Genomic DNA, 21,398 nt, shown 5'->3' with positions numbered 1-21,398 from the left:
GCACATACTCCTACCTCCCTATTTGCTGGAGATATCTTTTTAAATACAATTGGCCGCTTTCGTTCGTGGCACGCATTTCTATAGAGTGGTATAGAATTACATTGTAGCTCTTGTGTGCACTCAAGTATTAGCACGCGCTGTATCGTAGTATGTAGGCTGCGTATTTGACACAAACTAATTTTATTAAAACAGAATTTTATGAAAACCTGTCCCAATTTTTCAGTGCACACAACAAATTTCGTGGTGTACCACCTGGGGGTACTCAGAGTACCACAAGTGGTACGCGTACCATAGTTTGAGAACCACAGAATTAAGACATGTGGATATCAATGGGAGCAAGAATCACACCTTCCTCCACCTCCAGAACCAGCGTTCCCCTCACTGAATTACCACTGTCTCAATAGAGCACTTGCTTGAACAAGTGCTCCTTCTCTTTAAATGACAGGTGGTTTCGGGGACCCTATGAGAATAGCTGAACTGGGGCTTCCCAGGTTCAAAGCCAGAGACTGCTCTCTTGCTGTCTTAAATTGACACTTTCAATGCCTCAGAGTTCTTCTGGATTTATTGTCATGCTCATGCCCATATCTTCAGAAGGAATTAACTGCAATTTGTACACTGTGCTCATGGAATTGCAAGACATAATTGTACGTTAGCTGGCTTTGCTGTAGATTTCAGGCAGCAGGTCGCAGAAGGCAGCAGGTCTCTAGAGACTGGGGGACATTTTCCCTGCCCTGCATTAGAGAGAGCTGTTTGTCCTCACTGAGCTGCCAGAGTCAATCCCAGATCAGGTTTGGCTCAGAGCACACAACTGCGCTGCTTCCGTTCAGGTGTGACACCCATTTCATCCCAAACTGTGCCTCTTCTATTTGGGAAGAGGGAGGAACCAGAAGCACAAGGAAAGAATCTGCTCCTGGAAGGTCAGAAGGTTTCTTGATCTTCTTCCACCCGGGAACACTTCATTGCTTAATAGACTAGAGAGACCTTGAACAACTGTTGGACAGCGCCCCCTGGGGACCAGAGCTACAACAACACTCGGAGAACATGCAATCTCTGACTGAACAGACACCGAGATCTCAAACCCGGGGTCCTGGAGGCGTGAGGGGGCTGTTCCTCGCTCCATGCCCCCAGTCCAATAGTAGGAGCAGCAGTAATGCTGCAGAAGGAACAATTAGAAGAGTGAAAAAGGTAATTTTAATGAGAATCATGATCAATCAAGCAGGTAGTCAGGGATACAGGATGTCTTTACCTGCAGCTGTAGCAGCAACGAGTCTCCGAAAGCGCAGAATTGTCCGCTCAACGTCCAAATCCCTTTTCCTTCAGCGCACAGTTCCAGCCTGCTTGCTCTAACTGCAGACGAGCCCCCAGCTCATTCTCCGAAGCACCGTCTGAGACTAGTGAGGAAAAGATAAACAGCCTCTCTTTCCCGAGAGAAGGAGGCGTCTCGTGTCCTGATTCAGGCTGTAGCTGCCCATAGGAAAGGGACATGTGGGTTCGAGCTTTCCCGGGCAAAGAGAGTGGAGCCGCAGCTGAGCTGCGAGAATCTCTGCAAGGCGGGCGGGGAGTGGACAGACCACAGCTTGCTGCGGACTCAGCCCCCTGCGTGCCCCCCAAAGACAGGGTTCTCACGAGCGGACTGTGTGGGGCTGTCTGGCCTGCCAAGGAAAATGTCACACCAGCGATCTGGAGAGGAGCTCGGGGACACATTGCTCAGAGTTTCTGCCTTTTTAGGGAAAGGCTGGGAAAGACTCGAGCGATTTGAAAGGAACAATCAAAAGCATGGATTGTCTTCAGGATTTTTATATGCAGGGTCTTCTGTGTCCTGCCCTTGTCAATGGAGACTGAACTGTGTGTCCTGTCCTTTTCAATGGAGACTGAGCTGCGTGTCCTCTCCTTGTCAATGGAGACTGAGCTGCGTGTCCTGTCCTTGTCAATGGAGACTGAAATGTGTGTCCTGTCCTTGTCAATGGAGACTGAGCTGTGTGTCCTGTCCTTGTCAATGGAGACTGAGCTGTGTGTCCTGTCCACGTCAATGGAGACTGAACTGTGTGTCCTGTCCTTTTCAATGGAGACTGAGCTATGTGTCCTGTCCTTGTCAATGGGAACTGAGGTGTGTGTGTCCAGTCCTTGTCAATGGGGACTGAGGTGTCTCTCCTATCCTTGTCAATGGAGTGCAGTCAAGAGAGCTTTTTAAGATGCAGGACCTGTGATCGCACTGATATTCACTTGTGCTACCATTTGCAGTAGCTTTGAAGAGACATAGAAGAGTCTAAAATTCTAAACTGGCATTATTGCACTCTAAAATGCTTCTGAGGTACTTGATTACCTAACAGGTCATGCAGAACGATGAAAATATTAGTATTGTTTTAGTCCGATTGCCCAAAATCCTATCAGTATAAATATGTATGCTCCTGTTTATTTTTTCTTTTACTTTTTTTGTCTTTTTCTTTAACATTATGTACAGCGTCCTTGGGGTTGGAAAGGTGTTTTACAAATTAAAGATATTACTTATATCAGTTGGAATCTCACGGTTCAGGATTGTGTACTGACTGAATCAATGCAGTAGTTTACTATAATAGCCTGCAGAGGGCGATAGAGATTCAAATTGTTTTCACACGGATATTGATTAAGATCGATTAAAGACGTTGTTGTTGTTTTAATTTTATAAACAGGGTAACGGGACACCCTCCCGTGACGTCACTCGCTGGTCACACGACTCTGGGTCGTCATGCTGTCTGTTGTTGACGCTTCTTTTCCAGTTGCTAAATGCAAGTCAGTTAATATATTTTTTTTTAACAAAAAAGATTTTTTTCACTCTCCGCTCGCAGGTCGATGAAACGGAATTTCTTCATACATCGTGTTGATTCATGTTGAGCTGCTCACCTCAAAACGGACGAAGTTGACTGAGGAAGACTTGGCAGTACCACTCTGTCTATTGTACCCCTAAATACATTTCATGTCGCCTTTTATTAAATATTATATTATTATATTATTTATATTAAATATTAAATACAACTAATAGCAAACATATTAAATACGTTAAATACGTTTAGTATTAAATATTCGGTGTACAACACACACCGCCGCTAAACGCCTCTTCATCAGTGAAATGTGGTGTTGAAGAGCCTTATCTCACAACCTCGTACCTAGAATACATACATTATGAATCTAAAGCAGCCCACTGAAATGTTGTTTTTACATAAAATATTATTTTTAAAGTTATTTTAAGAAGTTGAATTTGACCAAGACGTGAACATTTTCTTCTCCATGGAAACGCCTCTCCGCCGTGACAGGCTGGGACACGAGGCGTCACCCCCCTTGGGGAACTCTGGGAGATTCTCTTCAGAGAAGGGGGCGCTCTTGAGCCCCCTTGGGAAACCCAGTGTAGAAGTGGGGCCCCCACAACCCCCCGCCCCTTGCAGACGTGGGCGGGAACGTGCACAGGAGGGCCGCAGGGCCGCAAGTGTGCAGACAGGGACACGGGCCGGGTGTTTCTACCGGATCAGTCCCGCCATCGGAGCGCGCAACGTTTCTCATCGGCTTCTTCTTCCTTCTGCCGCGTGAAGGAGCCCTGACGTCACCTGTCGCGCGGCGCGGTGCGGAGTGTTGCCTTGAGATCCTCGGATCTAATAGCCCCTCACGATCGACTGAAAGAGAGAAACTGCGAGGCCTCCTCTCTCTTCGGGATTCCTCTTATAGCGCAGTGAAAGGAATCTCAAACCACACCCAGTCCTTTCTTAAAGGAGCTAGCGTTTCTGTTTGGCTCTGGATCCAGGAAACCTGTCTGAAAAGACCGCTCCACACTCCCACCACCCTCTGTGTAAAGAAGCGCCTCCTGTCCTGACTGGAGGAGCTCACCCAGCTGTGTCTGAAGAGGAGCCAGGGTATCGGCTTCAACAACATGGCTGTGCAGCTTGTTCCCAACCCCCACAACCCTCTGTGTAATGACTTATTCTCTGTCCTTAAATTGACTTTATTCTCATCGTTTTATTGATGTGACGTATAAAAACAATTGTGTTACACTTCATTTTTCTTCTTCTTCCAGAACCGTGATATGTTTCCTCACACATATACTGAAACAGAGAAAGATTACAACCTCTTTTAATGGACAAACAACAAAGTGGGCCGAAGTTATACTGGACAACAGAAATGAAAACCACACCAAACAGGAACGCGGTGTTTTTGGATCACCGATGTGGTGAAGTAACAGGTCAGGATGGCCGAGCGGTCTAAGGCGCTGCGTTCAGGTCGCAGTCTCCCCTGGAGGCGTGGGTTCGAATCCCACTTCTGACAAATATTTTTTTTTTCCAACTCCATCAAAGTCGTGTTTTTTTGTAGCGTTACTGAAAGACCAACACGAGCGACAGTAATTTCAGGGACGAATTAAGTCGCTTTCCCGTCTGTCTTTATTGTTAACGGCGCTCAAATTCTTTCCTGCATCTCACTGCAGCATTTAACCCACAGCCTCGCTAGGGGAGGGGGACATTAGGGGTCAGTGCCCCTCCCAAATCATTTTCTAATAAAGTGGGGGAAAAATCGTTTCTTTTTTTTTTTTAGAAATATTGAAAAATATGTAAGTCGTCGAACAGCTCAATCAAATGTTATTTTCCTGTCACGGCGAAGGAATAAACGTAGCTAACTGTCCCCATGTCCCGTCTTGAGTTTTCGGGATGGGATTTACGATGCGACACACCAGACGGTTTTTGTAGCCAGAAATGGTTTCATCTCATTTCGTTCATCAGAAAGCTGGGCCAACGGCAGTCTGAATAATGGGATATCAGAAAACGGTTCAGAGGGGCCGTCTCCAGTCGCCACCCGAGGGATGTGTTCGCTGAGCCGCATTCGACTTGGCCTCCTGTACTGCAGCGATGCCTTACGGGCGGTCGTTTGAAAAGACTGTCGTCGGATCAGGCTGAGATTAAACCTTACGTCTACATATCCAACCATATGTCCCCCTCCGTCGTAAACGTCGGTAAAATATTGCGGTAATCGTGTCTGCTTCGGCGGCACTGTAATTCGTCGACCACGCCGGGAAAGCTCCTCGGGTCCTTACTTGCAACAACTTATATTCGTGCGACTGCTGCTCTCGCCCGGCGCTTGGTCAGGCCATGAAATAAACAGCTTGCACTGTGCTCGGAAGCCAGCTCATCGGCGGCACCGGGTAGGTGGCAAAGGAAGAGTGAGAGAGGGGTTTCGTGGGGGCACAGTTTCACAGAAGCGGGTGGGTTTATTTTCCTAGAACTACTTCTGTGGCGATTTGGGAACCGGGTTTCCTGTAAACCGTGAAAGAACTCCCTCCCCACCGCCAGTGCCCCGCACTGCACTGACTGTCGGAAAGCGTCTCGGAGAAATAAATTCAAACGTAGGAGTTACAATGTGTCTCAGCCCCTTTCCCTCTCCGCGATTGGACAGCCGAGTACGGTTGCATCACGCTACCAGGAGACACACACAAGCACACACACAAAAAAAGGGCCGACTTCCTCTTTCTCGTGTGTGTGTGTGGGTGGGTGTCGGTTTGAGCAGTGAGCTGAGAACAGGACAGGGAGACGAGTTTAAAAAAAGAGAGCGAGCGGATCCGTAAGGGTGAAGGACAACAACAACGAAGTTTGGGAAAAGGAGTTTGTGCGGGGAGATTTGTAGGCGAATCTTTTTTTTTGTTTTCTTCCGTTTTTCCCCACCCTAAAATAAGGATATTAGGAGTCTTATACGGACACCAATGGGGATTCGGGCCGGCCGTTTGCAGCAGGATGTAGTCCCGGCTGTGCTGGAGAAAGAAGGGATCACGCGTGAATCGTACAGGCGAGCCCGCAGCAAGAGGCCCACCAGCCTCGTGGTGGACTTCCCGAGCCGGTTCGACCGCGAACCCGAGCCGGACCGCAGCGGCTCCGAACCGGCGGCGGGCAGCCCCGGCGAGCCCGTCCGCCCCGACCTCCTGGCCGCGCAGGACCGGGACGACAAAAACAACAACAGCAGCGGCAGCGGCAGCGGCCACAGCCCGGACCCGGGGCGGCTAGACGACTCCGCCGCCGCCGCCGCCGACCGCCGCCTCTCCGTGGAGGAAACCGGGCGGGTCTCCCACCAGCTGACCTTCTCGGAGCGCCTGCCCGTCGGCCGGCACGTCGCCGCCCGCTCGTCCCGGGTCCGGGGCTCCCAAGCCAGACCGGTCTCCGAGGCGTGGGTCGGTGTGTACCGAGTCCCCAACCGGCACGGAGGTAAGCTCGGGCGGTGTCGTGTCTTCGCTGGTTTGCCGAGAGGGGATAGGCTGAGAAAATCAAGACAAAAGTTTCATTTTACCCCCCCAGTGGGCTGAGAGACAGGAAGTGAGTGGGTTTTTTTTGTTTTGTATCTTTGCATGTAGGGTGTAGAGTCAAAGATACAGGGCCCCTCGTCTGCCTCGACCCGAGTGTATCTCTGCGGCTTCAAAATACAAACCAGCCGCTCAAAGAACAACATTCGGCGGCTCCAAAAAGAAAAACAAAACACTACCGATGTGATCCTTGAGATCCGAGCTGTAGCTCGGAGACGCGCAGTGATTTGAAGGAGCTTGGGTCCCCAGCTGCAGCAGTCGGCAGCTGCCGTTTGTTTGAAGTCGGGTAACATTACACGCGTGGGGGCGGGCGTGGACGCCAAAATAGGCATCTGTATGAAATAAACGATTTTTTTTTTATCTTCCTGTGAAGCGGAGGGCCTGTGAGATTGGGGCTGGGGTGCGTGTTTACTTTGCGTGACCTCCCACGACTTCCTTCGTTGGCGCGCTGAAACTGAAACTCGCTCTCGGGAGGCTGTGTACCTCGGTACCGTGGGAAAGCGGTGGGGGTGAAACCAACCCCCAGCTCGCAACAGTCTGGAAACGGGCAGAGGGTCTGTTTGTGTGTGTGTGGGGGGGGGGGAGAACCCACCCACCCCACCCCACTCGGACACGGGGAGACCGTGGGGGGGGGGGGGCGGCAGACGACAGCATCCCCAGGTCCGGATTTGAGCCCAGTGTCTCCGCCGCGCCGCCCATCAAAACAACCGCGGGCGGCCAGGACTCTTCCGTACGGGCGGTCGAAGGTCACGGAGGGGTTAAGGGGACGAAAAACGAGGAAGTGGCACCACAGCACAAGACGACTTGGAAGGAAACTTCCAAGTTCCTCTTCATTGCCGGGAGCAGGATTTCACAGCGCCGTTGCGAAACACCGGACAGCCCCCGGGCTCCGTCGGTCAGGGGTTCCCAGTGCCGGTCCAGAGGGGACAGCTACAGCCTCTCTGGACTTTCAGTCTGGCTGGACTTGGGGAGCCCGGGCTGCCGCCTTAATCGAGCCAACGAGGGTTTTTTTCTGCTCAAAGGTTTGGGGATTTTGTGTTCCTGACGCCATGCCAGCGGTTACAAAGGCGTTTCAGAGCGGAGAGCAGTCGGTTGGTCCCAGTCGATCCGGTTGTTAACTGACGAAGGCGGCGGTTCTGAACCTCGACTGCAGCCTGCGCCCAATGCGGCTCTTGAAATCGGTTCTAAAGGCAACCCCTGGTCAAAAAGCGCTGAAGAAATTTTTGTTTCTAATGGTTTACCGTGTAAAAAAAAAAAAAAAGCACTTCTCGTACCTGGACCCCCGGTTAGGAATGAAGGGTTCTGTTGTGATACGGGGCTGGAGCAAAAACCAGGAGTGTGGATCTCCAGCCCCCGGACTGGGAGCCCTTGCTGTAGGTCACAGCAGTCTGACCTGTAACCCCAAATTCTGATCAAGCGCTCTACGGCGGTCTGCGTTCAGGCCTGACTGTCGAGGCCAGAAATGGGCAGCCCCTGATCTAGCCAGCTTCCATCCATCCGTTTGTCTAACCGCGATCCTGAAATGGGGGAGCCAGCAAGTCTACCCCTAGGTAGGGTACACACTGGACGGGACGCCAGTCCACCACAGGCACAGACACGGGCACGCACACTCGCAGCAGGGCCAGTTTTCCGTGGCAGACAATTAATCTACCAGCATAGCTTTTTGACTGTGTGTGTCTGGGGGCGGGGACAGAACATGCAAACTCCACACAGACAGCCCCCCCCAGCTCCAGAATGGAATCCAGGACTCCAGCTGCGCGAGGCGGCAGTTGTGCTGACCGCTGTGCTAAGTGAACCCCAGTGATTCATAGTTCGGCGTAGCCTTGTTTATGCTCACGGCAGCTTCATTTTTAGTTTTTATTTTGGGGCTTCTGGGGAAAGGGATCTCTGCTGTGACAGGCTCGGCCGTTCCGCCTCGAGGCCCAACAAGAACCTTCCCCCCCGTCATCACGTTTGTAACAAGAGTGGGGGAGGGAGGGGGGTTGTTGTTGGGCCTCAAGGTGGAACGGCTGAGCCCGTCACAGCAGCGATTGCCTTTTTCCAGAAGGAAGCGCGCGCAGTTTTGCCCCGGGAGTTTCCAGAGACGTTAGTGACGAAGCCAGACAGCCAGCCAGGATGACGGCATTTTCCAATTTTGGCAAATTCCCCCCCCCCCCCCACCCGGACCCTCTGCTGTCTAGGCCCGGCCTGTGCTGCGGTGTACTGTGCATCGCCCTCCCTCTCCCCCTCTTGCTGCGTCTTGTCCGAACACGCCCGAACGCGGAATGCAGATCCGACCTGCGGAAAGACCGGTCTGCGCCTGCCTTCTGGGGCGTCTGCGCCGATGGACATGATGGCAGAGAGGGAATAGGTTTCATGTCTCAGCCCGCGGCCGGCAGAGGAATCCTACTCCGCTGGGCCCCTGAGCGAGGCCCTGAACCCCAGCTGCTCCAGGGGTGCTGTATAAATGGCTGACCCTGTGCTCTGACCCCCAGCTTCTCTCCCTGTCTGTGTGTCTCCTGGAGAGCAAGCTGGGGTCTGAGAAAAGACACATTCCTGTACAGGGCCAGTAAAGAGATCTGGTCTTACGTGTTCCTCACACCCATATGGGTGCCTTCAGCTGCCTTCTAAAATGGCCTCAACCCTGGGGCACCGATTGGGGAAATAGGGTAGTTCCTGGCTGTATGAGCTTCGCTTTTTTTCGAGTTTTCATTTCTACAAGATCTAGCGAGTCCTCCCTCCCTGTCTGTTTCACTTGAGGGGCTGGTAAGATCTCGGGAGAGAGCGCGACTCTTTTTTCTGCTCGATTTGTGGCCCAACTCGAACTCATCGGCAGCGGAGGCTCTTGGATAGCCCAGGACGGGCCCCTAATGCGGGTGGCCTCGCTGATGACTACTCGGCTGCAGTTTTCGGGTCCGTTAGCTCAACCCAGGCAGGGCTGGGCTCCGTGGTCCCGGGTGCGAGGCCCGTCGCCAGCCCGGCCGCGGTGCGGTAGTCCGTCCCCCATTGCCATCGGAGCTCTTGAAGAGCTGGAAGCCGATTTGGAAAAAAAAAACCGAGAGGGGTTGAGACCCCTTGGGCAAGTCGGTCAGCCCCCTGACTGGGCCACGGCTTTAAAGTGCCGTGTCAGTATCCCAGCCCTGCGGGGAAGACAGAGAGGTGGGGGGCACAGGCAGCTACGGAGCCTGTTTGCCGAAAGCAGACCCCCGGCAGGACAGCGCCACCTGTTCCTGCTGATGGATATGCACAGCTGTGTGGGCTGGGGGGTGGGGTCTGTCTCCCAGTGTCCGATCCGTGTCCCTGTCCCCCCCCCCCCCCGTCTCCTCTCACAGCACAGGACAGGAGAGCCCTGGTCTTCCTGTCTTTATTTTCCCTGCACCCCTCTGTCCAGTCCACCTCCTCCAACCCCCCCCTTCCCACAGAGCGCAGGGCAAGCGATTCCAGACAGGTGCTCCGGCATTCCCAGCTGTGTCCGCCCACGGTCAGACTTGGCTGGGAATGTCTTGGGCAGCAGCGTGGTGAGGACAGATGCTTGTTCTGCCTTCCTTTTATCTTTTATCTTGTGTCTTCTTACTTATTGTTGTTATCATCCTGTAAAGCGCTTTGAGAAGCCACCTTTAAAGGCGCTATATAAAATAAAGTTTATTATTATTATATTCCTGAAAAGATCGAGTCTTTGCCTTTGTGAGTGGGTGAGGCACTCCGGCGGCGGGTGTTTTTCCCTGGAAGGACAGGGCGGGGGGGTTGGAGCACGCTGAGCGTGGAATGTCTGGCTGTGCTCTTGTCTGGTCATGTTGGATGCGGATGGCGGAGTTTGTCTGCTGTGTGTGGATGTGCGCTGGGGCTCGTGTGTTGGTGCGCAGTACGGCAGACACCCCACACTGTCGACCGGTAAATCATGAGTGCTGACAGTGTGTACAGACAAGAAACGAAAACAGAATCATAAATGTCTGGTAAAATGTTGTCTTTACACACTCTCGCACTTCCTGAAAGTCTCTCGCACGCTCGCTCACATATTTACACTCTCGCTTTCGCACGCGCACACGGTCACTCTCATTCTCACACTTACTGACACATTCACGCACAGTCACTGATACACACACTGACAGACTCACACACACACACTCCCACTGTCTCACACTGTCACTCTCATTCTCACACTTACTGACACATTCGCGCACAGTCACTGATGCACACACTGACAGACACACACACACTCCCGCTGTCTCACACTGTCACTCTCATTCTCACACTTACTGACACATTCGCGCACAGTCACTGATACACACACCGACAGACTCACACACACACTCCCGCTGTCTCACACTGTCACTCTCATTCTCACACTTACTGACACATTAGCAAACACTGACAGACTTGATTACACATACTAACTGACACTCTCACTGACACTGTCTCACACTCTCACACTAACACGCACACACTGACACTCTTGCTGTCGCACACACACCCAGTCACTGCCCCTCTCACTCTCATACACTGCCACACGCGCACACATACCGACGCTCGCGCGCACGCGCACACGCAGGCAGACCTACAAGTGTCTCGTCGGCTGTGAGGGATTCTCAGATTCTCGAAGGCCCGTCGGCGTTGTCGGTGTGAGTCAGCCGCCCATCCAAACCGGCTCCTAGGAGTTTCCTCTGACTCAGGACTGCCGGTCGGCCTGGACTCCGAGCACTTACCAGGAACCATGAATCCGGATCCCAACCCGATCCATGCTCGGAAGTGCTCGGGATTTCCGAAACACTTCCTCCCCCCGCGGGAGGGAATGTCACGTGCCCCGTGAGCGTCTGCTTCAGGCCATGCGTGAAACACACAGCCCGGCTTACTGCCTCCTTCTAATGGCAAACTGTGGTTTTTTCAGGCTAACCGCAGAGCCAACTGATGAACAAGAACTTAAGGTCAGGCACCAAGGAGGGATCTCTTCATCAGTAGCTATTTGAGCCGAGTGCGTTATCCACCTCTTTCCTGAGAGAAATCAGGGGATTGTCTACAATAACATGGCTGGGAAGCCTGTCCCCCACCCCCCGCCACCCTCTGTGTACAGCGCCTGCCCCCCACCTACCCCACTCTCTGCGTAAAGTGATGACTTCTTTTAAGACGCAGCTGGATGAGATTCTCCAGTCAGGACAGGGGGTCACAGCTCTACACGAAGGCTGGTGGGAGTGGGGAACAAGCTGCCCTCCTGTATGGTAGCAGAAATAAACCGCAAGAAGGTCGTTGCATGTCTGGTCCTGTACCGTCTGCTCTGCAGCGGGGGAACGGGCCAAGTGACCGTCCGGCCCACCTTAAACTGGGCCCGGCCCCCGGTGACCAGCGCGGGGGGGGGTGGATTTTGTTGTGAAGAGAAAAATGCCTTTTTCAAAAGCCATGGGGGTGGATATCTTTGGAGATATTCCTTTAAGTCAGTTTTCTGGTCCGTCTGCTGATTTTTTATGTGTGTGTTTTTTTCTCTTAGTAATGTTGTTTTGTGTGTTGGGTGTTCTGAGTTGCATGTAGGCTCAGTGTGCTGCCCCTGGGGATGAGTACAGAGTCTCGAGTGGGTAAAAGAGCTGTCAGGGAAGAGGACAGCCCGTGAGGTGACCACGGGAGACCTCGGCCTGCTCCTTGCTTTGCTGCTTGTCCTGTCTGGTGAGGGTGTGGGAATGATTTGCAAGCAAGGCTTTTTTTTTTTCCTGACACCCTCCCAGTCCCTCTGCCTTTCTTTCCCACACCCCCTGCCCAGAGATGACCCTGGTGACAGTGTGGGGCAGACCAGTGACCTCTGGCCCTGACCCCTGTGCAGTACCCATCCTTCAGAGTCTGGGACAGCTGGGGGACTGAAGAGCCAGTCTTGGGGGGGGGGGGTTATATGGGAAAATGTGTTACTTGTAATGTTATTTGGTTAGGAAGAATGGAGAGACAGTGTTGTGAACCCCTCTCTCTCAGTGCAGTGTTAATGTACTGGAGTGTCCAGTCAGTCAGTGAGTCTGTATGAACCCCTCTCTCTCAGTGCAGTGTTCATGTACTGGAGTGTCCAGTCAGTCAGTGTGTCTGTATGAACCCCTCTCTCTCAGTGCAGTGTTCATGTACTGGAGTGTCCAGTCAGTCAGTGTGTCTGTATGAACCCCTCTCTCTCAGTGCAGTGTTAATGTACTGGAGTGTCCAGTCAGTGTGTCTGTATGAACCCCTCTCTCTCAGTGCAGTGTTAATGTACTGGAGTGTCCAGTCAGTCAGTGTGTCTGTATGAACCCCTCTCTCTCAGTGCAGTGTTAATGTACTGGAGTGTCCAGTCAGTCAGTGTGTCTGTATGAACCCCTCTCTCTCAGTGCAGTGTTAATGTACTGGAGTGTCCAGTCAGTCAGTGTGTCTGTATGAACCCCTCTCTCTCAGTGCAGTGTTAATGTACTGGAGTGTCCAGTCAGTCAGTGTGTCTGTATGAACCCCTCTCTCTCAGTGCAGTGTTAATGTACTGGAGTGTCCAGTCAGTCAGTGTGTCTGTATGAACCCCTCTCTCTCAGTGCAGTGTTAATGTACTGGAGTGTCCAGTCAGTCAGTGTGTCTGTATGAACCCCTCTCTCTCAGTGCAGTGTTAATGTACTGGAGTGTCCAGTCAGTCAGGTGTCTGTATTAACCCCTCTCTCTCTCTCCAGCTCTCAGATGTCCCTTCTGCACGAAGACGTTTCCCCCCAGTCGATTTGAGGAGCACCTGCTGAGCTGTCTGACTGCCCCCTCCCTGCCTTATAACAGTGAGTATCTGCCAGCTCTCCAGTGCCGTTTCCCAGAGGCCACACGACCGAGGCTCCAGCCACACAGCACGTTGAGCTGTTCCGGGTTTAACCCGTCTGTCACCTCCGCAGCGCAGAGCCCAGTCAGCATCCTTTGCACATCGCCCTTGGTTTTCATGGATGTCTCTCAATGTCCAGCAGCTAGCTCGACCCATCATATGAGCCAGTAGCTTGTCAAACCCAGAAAAGGTCAAGGTGCACGCTGGAGTTCTTGCATGATTCCTTTTTTCGTGTTGCGGTCTGAGTGCCCTGTCCTCTTCCTTCCTCCCCCTTTTTGTAAGCGGAAACTGACCGTGGAGCCCAGGGTGGAACATGCAAACTCCACCGAATGTCCACCCGGCCACACTCGAACCCCGGCCCTCGTGCTTGCTTCTCAGCTGGCCTGTCCTTCCTTTCTGCTCCTGCTCTCATGGCCTCAATCGCTCTCCCTCTCTCCGCCCCCCCCAACTCTGTAGCGGACATCCTGACGAGAGACAGCGGCGAGTGCTCCATCTGTCTGGAGGATCTGCTGCAGGGACAGACCATCTCCAGGCTGGCTTGTCTGTGTGTCTACCACAAGAGGTGAGAGGTCACTCCCGTCATCCTCCTGGGCTCCCCCAGGTCCGACTTGCCAGAGCAGACCGCGCCTGCGTCGGGCACGGTGTTTTAAGATCTCGGATACTGCCCGTTTCCTGGGATGTTGAAATATCCCTGGACTGGGCGCCAGTCCCGGTGGCAAGGGTGGATTGGGATTTAGCTGGGGGCTCAGGGGCAGAAGGCAGAGGGGGTCTCCACAGTCCCGCTGTGTGGTCCAGCAGATTTCCTTACGTGCCTCCTGCCGCAGCTTGAATGATTTCTCTGGGGGCGGTCGGGGAAAGTCTGGGTGAGAACGGTCTGGACCAGAGCCACAGTGGGCCCGCCAAGCCAGGGCTTCCTGGTTTCTGCGGACCGGAGGCCGCATGGCTTCTCTGTGCGTCCCAGCTGATTGACGTGTGCTCTCTCTCTCTCTCCCCTCCAGCTGCATCGACTCCTGGTGTAAGGTCAAGAGCTGCTGCCCCGAGCACCCCTTCGACTGAGCTGTCCGGCGAAGGGGATGGCGACGCTGACTTCAGGTACTTGCAGTCCTTTCCGCTAGGGGGTGCCCTTCCTGACCCGAGGGGCTTTACCGCTCGTGGCATTGTGGGATTTCCCAAGCTCGCACTTGGCTGATGGGGAGGGGGTGCTGGGATTAGTCGGTTGGGGGTTTTAATCCCAGCAGATGGGGCCACCAGGGGGCGCTCACCCTGCGGTCCATGTGGGTCCTAATGCCCCAGTATAGTGACGGGAACACTATACTGTAAGACAGGCGCCGTCCTTCGGGTGAGACGTAAAACCGAGGTCCTGACTCTCTGTGGTCTTTAAAATCCCAGGGCGTTTCTCGAAAAGAGTAGGGGTGTGACCCCGGCGTCCTGGCCAAATTTCCCATTGGCATTACCAGTCATGGCCTCCTAATAATCCCCCTCTATGAACTGGCTACATTACTCTGCTCTCCTCCCCACTGATAGCTGATGTGTGGTGAGCGTTCTGGCGCACTATGGCTGCCGTCGCATCATCCAGGTGGATGCTGCACATTGGTGGTGATGGAGGGGAGTCCCCATTACCTGTAAAGCGCTTTGAGTGGAGTGTCCAGAAAAGCACTATATAAGTGTAAGCAATTATTATTATTATTATTATTATTATTATTATTATTATTATTATTATTCTGCCATCAGGACTCTTGTGACTTACTGGGCACTTTCCTGCAAAGCAAGCCTCCAATCAACACTGATCTTCCAGTAGGGGGGTGGTACTTCCTGTGACGAGTTGAAAGACAATTGGCTGGGTGGTGGGTAAGGGGTGGAGCAAGCTTAACCATACTTCCTCCTCCTCCTCCTCCGCCATGTGTGGTCACTGGGTCCTTAGCTGCGACTGGGACCCAGGAAGACCCTCAACTAGCTTTTCCAAAAATGAAAGGGGGTATATACCCAAATACTCCCTACCTTGGGCAGGGAGAGAACCTCCGTGTTGACTGTAGGAGTCTTCCTTTCTTAGTGCGCCTCAAAGGTAGCACGTCGTAGCCCTGAAGGGATATGAGGGAGACTGTTCCCTGTTCCGGGAGAACACCCAGTGCGGTCGGGTCTCGCCTCCGCGGGCGGCCCGCCGACATCTCCCCGAGATCCCTGTGCTGTTAGTGAATTCGGAGGTACGCTTTGCAATGGGCGAAAATCTATTTGAGTTGCTGGGGGGGGACGTGAGGAGAGGGAGACGCATTGCTGGGATGGAATCTAATTTTTTCCCAGCATGACGTGGGGGGTGTTAATAGAAAAGTTACTAGAGTGCCCCCCAAAAATGGCAGCCAGAATGCAAATCCATGGAATTCTGTTGGGCTGGAACAGAGCTGTTTTCCCTGTCCGCGTTCCTGACTTCTGTAGTCTCGTCCTTTCGTGGCGAGAACCTGTACGCATATGAGGATGGATCCCATCCCACTGTTCATGTCCGTTTGTTTGTTTGTTTTGTGCCTTCCAGGAAATAACGCTTGGCTGGGAATCGCGAGGAGAGGAGGGGGAGCAGGGGGGGAGGGGTCGTGAGTTCCGCAAGGACCACAAAGAAGGGGGGGGGGGGGAGAAATGGAAAGGAAGAGGAATTCTTCCGGCTCAGGACTTGCGCTATGACCCGGGAGCTCTGGGGATCGATGGGACAGCCCGCCTCCCCCCCCCCCCCCCCCGAGCTCTACACGGAGGTCATCAGCTCCCCCGATCCCACTGGAGTTCGAGATGGGGATGGGGGGGGGTGATCAGATGGACTGATGGGATTCACGGAGGACCGGAAGGCTAAGCAAGGAGTGTGAGTGTTTGTGTGCGTGTGTGTGTGTTTCCTTGATTTCAAGTTTAACAGGAGCAGCAGTGGGCCTACATGGGGATCAACGCTCACCCCTGACTCGGTGGGACGAGCAGGGGGCTGTCTGTTGCCTCGCCATCGGAGGAGGAGGGGGGGGGGGGGGGGAGAGATGTGCCGAGATGGTCTTGTTTGTGTGCGTGTGTCCGTGCTCGTCCGAGTTCCCTGCACAGAGCCCGGATCTGTCCCAAAGAGCATCTCCGTGATTAATCGGACTTCAGGATGGAGGGAGAGAGAGAGAGGCGGCCGCCTTACTATTTAACCTGGGCTGGTGACTGCATTGCATGGCCTTAAAAAAAAACACTCGGGAAGCTGAGCGAGCCTCTTCAGCTGTGCAGGCTGAGACCGTCGCTCTTTTTATAAAGCTGTTGTCCTTGACAGCATGCTCCATTGGGTTTATTTATTGTTTTTAGCCTGGCATTGGACTCTCCCTATGTTCTGTACCCCTCTGGACAGCGGAGACGTTGTCACACTCAAAAGAGCATGAGGTAGAGACGCCGTTCCGGGTGTTTGACCAGGGCAGTTGGCTCTCACCTCTGCGGGCGGCGGCCTCGACGACATCTCCCCGAAATCCCTGTGATGTTTGTGAATTCAGGGTTACGCTTTGCAATGGGCGAAAATCTGAGTTGTTGTTTTTTTTTCCCAACTGGGGAGCTTTCCCTTTAGAAAGGTCCCCATTCTTGTGGGGGAGGGGGCGGGGATGTGAGGAGAGGGAGATGCGTTGCCGGGATGGAATCGGGTCTCTCCCAGCGTGATGTGGGGACGTCAGCAGAAGGGTAACTAGAGTGCCCCCAGAAGTGCAAGCCAGCCAGAGTGCCCAGGTATGGAATTTCATCGGCTGGATCGGAGATGATTTCCCTGTGCACATTCCCGACTGCGTGAGAACAGACACTCCCTTCCATTTAAGTTTCAAAGAAGCAGCCAAAGTGTGTCACTGATCCCTCCCCTGTGCCCTTGGAGCCAAGCCGGTCTGGTTATTCCGTTCTGGAGCTGTACCCCTGAAACCTATCCCCCCCACCACCCACCTTGGAGAGCCACGCTGATCCAGTTTGAGGAGATCACCTCCGTTCGGTGACCCGCTTGGCTGCGGTCTCCGGTCTCCGGTCGCTTCAGGGAGAGCCGAGGCGTGTTCCCGGTCCGATCTCCTGTGGCCCGGTGTCGTCCGGGCCGGTTTGTCCTTGCTCGCGGTGTCGAGGCCCCCCGATTGCGAGAGGACGCAACCACCAAAGACGCGCTACCAAATTCCCTCATTTCCTGCATTCCTCACCTCCTGCATAGGGCCAGTGTCTCGTCTCCTCTCTCCTCTCACCCCTGTGGGAAAGAGCTCTGGGATCTTCGGAGCACATTCCCCTTCTTCCCTGGTTTCAAGTTCGGATGGTTGCTCCCCCCCGATCCGAGCGCAGTTTCGGCGTGGAGAGCCGCGGTACCTTTGAGTTGTTTTTTCGAGGGCCCTGTTCTGCGTCCGGGGTGCGATTTCCCCCCAAAGGGGCTCTTTTATTCCCGTCGTCACGAAAGGATCGATCACCCAGGGAAGGGAGGGCATCGGAACAGAGGATCCCCATGTCGGGGGGCTCCCATCTGCTGTCCTTCCCGCCCCGGAACATCATGGGTTGTAGCTCGAGCGAAGCAGAGCCCGTGAGCCGAGGTCTGGGCGTCTCTCCCAGATCACGTCACCCCCGCATGACGAAATCGGAGCCGGGGGGCGACTCCCAGCCGGGACAGGAATCCCCCAACCCCTCCCCCCCCTGCCAGTGCCACTCGCTGGCTCATGTGTCCGGCCTCCTGTCCCGGCTGAGACGTGGACCCAACCAAAACTCGAGGTGCGTCCAGCCCCCCTGTACGCTTCGTCTCCGGCAATCCTGATTCGAATGCCGGAGACGTCTCCCAGCAGAACCAGATAGAGGGGATGGATGGGGAGATCGGGTAAATGGCTGTTCCTGTTCTGGGGGGCTGCCCCCTGCTGCCGGAACAGGGGTACTGCATTGCCTTGGCCATCCTGCCGCCTTGGACAAAGTCACATTGGAGGGAATCCCAGCCAACAGCCGACTGCTGTGAACGAGGGGTGTGGGCCCCTCCAGTCCGATCCTGTCCCGTGGACATTTCCCACAAGGCCGCAAGGTGGGCGGCGTGGGTGTGCACCACAAATGATGGTCCAGCTGTCATATCTGGGGGGGGGGGGCAAAGAACTCGGGTTTGGGGTTCCCTGCTCTTGAGAAGGTTCCCCCCCCCGAACGCGCCTGGTTCACCGACCCTTCCCTCTCTGTGTTTCTGTGCTGGACTTCCTCGGTTCGATTGAATACGAGGAGGTGCAGGTTGTTGTTGTTGTTGTTGTTGTTGTTGTGGTGATGGGGGGCACCCTAATAGACGCAAATGTTGGGGGGGGGGAAACTAGAGTAAGTGCAGCCGTCCGTTGTGTTCAAGAAGTTGCGCGATTGCTAGGTCAGTGACTGTGCGTCCGGGAACTGGATTCCCAGTCCTGACTGTCCTCAGACACTCACACCTCCTAGTACACCTGCACAGCACTCTGGGAGGGGGTGTCTGCAGGGAATTACATGCGTGTCCATTTTTCGCCACTTGGGGAGGGGGGGACTTGTGGTCTCAGCTCTGCTAGTCTTCTCTCTGTATTCCGCAGCACAATACTGCGTTTTGCACACTTTCTACGGTACAGCTGCACCCTGCAGTCTGGTGGTCTACCGTCGGCATAACGCTCTGGTCCTGCAGTACTTCGCCACAGAGCGTGCTGCACCGGAAATATTCGACACCGGAGGCGGGAGGGCTGGTGGATTTGTTATTTGTTTGTAATGAGGTGTAGGCTTGGACAATCTTAGCTTGTAGGGCTAACTGGGTTTGTGCTATTTAATTATTCAGTTCAACTATTTATTAAATTGTTAAAACAAAAAGTGTTGCCTTTTGGTTTCCGATTTTTCGGTTCTATCCCCCGCCCTCCAACAAAAGCTTTTTTTTTCTATGTCAAAAGTTTTTATATGTATTTTTTACACTATTAAAGACGTCAGAAATTGCACGATGTCTGTGTGTCGGTCACTCTCTGCCTTAGCTTTCCCTTGCCTCCCCTTTCTCCTTTCAGTTCGGCGGGAAACCGATTTCCTTCCGTTTCAGGGCTGCTCAGCTTCAGTCCTGCAGGCCAAAAAGGTCTGTTTTCTTTGCACCTGAGTCCTTGATTTGCCTAAATGCCAGCAGCCATTTAACCCTGCAACTAACACCTTTCAACCCACAGGCGCTCAGCAGTGTGAGCCTGGTCAGTACCTGGATGGGAGACTCCTGGGAATGCTAAGGTTGCCGCTGGAAGAGGTGTTAGTGGGACCAGTAGGGGGGCGCTCACTATGTGATCTGTGGGGGTCCTAATGCCCCCAGTACAGTGATGGGGACCCTATACTATAAACAAGGCACTGTCCTCCAGAGGAGACATACCTGACAGAGGTATGTCAGGACAGAGGACCTGACTCTGTGGTCATTTAAAATCCCAGGGTGTTTCCTGAAAAGAGTAAGGGTGTTACTTTGGTGGAGGGGAGTCCCTAACACGTTTAAAGTGCTATGTAAGTGAGAGAAATTATTATTAAAGAAGCTTTTTGATTGGTTAATTGTACAAGCTGAAGGCTTTCTCTGTTCTTAGGCCTGCCCAACCAGCTGCACAGTGTCTCCTTAGGACCAGAATTCTCCTCTCCTGGTCTGGGCTATTCCTCACTTCAAACTGACTGCCTCAGCCTGCGCCGGCGTGCTCTGCTGTCAGGAGTCCTGCACCGGCGTGCTCTGTGGTCACGAGTCCTGAACACGGCTCGGTCTCCACCAGCATGCTCTGCAGGCTTTCATTCCAGCTCTAATTCCACATTAAATTAGAATGTATTTCACCTTTATTTACACATTCTAACACAACCTCCAAGTGAAAAACAAATTCTGGAAAGTATCCATCCATCCATATCCACATTTGGAACCACAGCATCCACTTCAGGGTTTCAGTGGAAGCGGAGCCTATCCCAGCAAGCAGCAGGCACAGGGCAGGATACACCTCGGACGGGATGCCAGTCCATCACAGGGCAGGATATACTCCGGACAGCATGCCAGTCCATCACAGGGCAGGATACACCCGGGACGGGATGCCAGTCCATCACAGGGCAAGATGCGCCCCAGACGGCATGCCAGTCTTTCACAGGGCATGATACGCCCGGATGGCATGCAAGTCTATCACAGGGCAGGATACGCCCCGGATGGCATGCCAGTCCATTACAGGGCAGACAGTCAGACACACACACTCACACCAGGGCCAGTTTTCCCAGAAGCCAATGATCAGAAATGAATCATTACTAATTGCAAGCCCAGAAAAATTGATTTGTTAAGTGAATAGACCCCTTTGTAACCGCAATCGTGAAGTACCTCCAGTGTGAAAGTGCACTTAAAGCAGTAAAGAGGAGGCTCTTCTTCACGCCGAGGGTGGTGGGGGTGTGGAACAAGCTGCCCAGCCACGTTGTTGAAGGCGATACCCTGGATTCTCCCAGGACACAGGGTGATGAGATCCTCCAGGCAGGACAGGAGGCTCTTCTTTACACAGAGGGTGGTGGGAGTGTGGAGCGCATTGTTGAAGCCGATACCTTAGTTTAATTTAAGAAACAGCGGGACGCGATCCTCCTTTCACAGTCACAGTCTTCTTTCCACAAAGAGCAAGGAGCCCGGAACAGGCTGCCCAGTTATAGGTTTTACACTCTGGTTTCTTTTTGCTGCCAGATGTAAACCGATGCAACGAATGCTCCACTCTGGGTTAACCTGTCTGGTGTTATTTCAGTCTCAATAATTTTCAGAAAATTTTGTTGTTAAAATACTTTCTTCATTTAAACCCACCAAAAAGTGTTTTCCCCCATGGTGCTCATAAGCATCAGTGCTACTGAACAGGTAGTTCAAGTAGGGAACTGCGTCAGCATGCGTAGGCTGCACACCTGAAGAAGGCTCCACAGCCAAAACGTTGTGTTTTCTTTCTTTTCTTGCCAGCACAGGAATAAACCCGTTACCTGTTCCTTTGCAGTGCTACTGAACAAGCAGGCTTCTTGAATTTCAGCCAGGCTGTCTCATGTTATGCAAAGGGAGAAAGTAAAGGTTTATTCCTGCTGAAAAGAGAAGGAAAGAAACACAACGTTTTGGCTGTGGAGCCTTCTTCGGGTATCTCACATTTTGCAACAATCAGCGCTGCCGTTTCGAGCCCCCTTATTACTTCTCAATAACTTTGTTTTTGTTAACAATAGCGGAGCCCGGCGGCCAGCCAAGAACGCGAAACCTTTGCGACAGCAGCTGTGCAGCGCTGGACGTCACCCACGACCGCAGCAGAAAGGAATAGAAACGGAGCGGATAAAGACGAGCGGGCAGAGCGGACTCTCAGACAGCGGAGGACGGAGAGCGCCCAGACACACGTCAGCGCACCACCCGCACCG

The 21,398-nt window shown here is 53.3% G+C and overlaps 1 protein-coding gene, 2 long non-coding RNA genes and 1 other non-coding gene across 4 annotated transcripts; 3 read left to right on the top strand and 1 right to left on the bottom strand.

The window, feature by feature from the left end:
- Positions 1-3,964: 3,964 nt before the first annotated feature.
- Positions 3,965-6,596, bottom strand: LOC148660175 (uncharacterized). The gene is made up of 2 exons (XR_015939372.1): positions 6,484-6,596; positions 3,965-6,259 (listed from the first exon to the last, which is right to left on the bottom strand). It is a non-coding gene; the product is annotated as an uncharacterized LOC148660175 (long non-coding RNA).
- Positions 4,208-4,290, top strand: trnal-cag (transfer RNA leucine (anticodon CAG)). The gene has a single exon. It is a non-coding gene; the product is annotated as a tRNA-Leu (tRNA).
- On the top strand, positions 5,405-18,985 carry LOC148660173 (uncharacterized). The gene is made up of 5 exons (XM_088634169.1): positions 5,405-6,209; positions 12,937-13,032; positions 13,527-13,632; positions 14,069-14,162; positions 15,595-18,985. The coding sequence occupies exons 1-4, from the start codon at positions 5,714-5,716 to the stop codon at positions 14,124-14,126; spliced, it is 756 nt and encodes a 251-aa protein (XP_088490295.1). The 5' UTR covers positions 5,405-5,713; the 3' UTR covers positions 14,127-14,162; positions 15,595-18,985.
- On the top strand, positions 6,586-9,949 carry LOC148660174 (uncharacterized). The gene is made up of 2 exons (XR_015939373.1): positions 6,586-7,539; positions 7,595-9,949. It is a non-coding gene; the product is annotated as an uncharacterized LOC148660174 (long non-coding RNA).
- Positions 18,986-21,398: the final 2,413 nt, after the last annotated feature.

Source organism: Lepisosteus platostomus, chromosome 6, assembly GCF_059453375.1.
Source record: "Lepisosteus platostomus isolate fLepPlt1 chromosome 6, fLepPlt1.hap1, whole genome shotgun sequence".
NCBI lineage: Eukaryota > Metazoa > Chordata > Actinopteri > Semionotiformes > Lepisosteidae > Lepisosteus > Lepisosteus platostomus.
The sequence above is the reverse complement of the archived record's forward strand: the minus strand, read 5'-3'. Positions and strand labels throughout refer to the sequence as shown.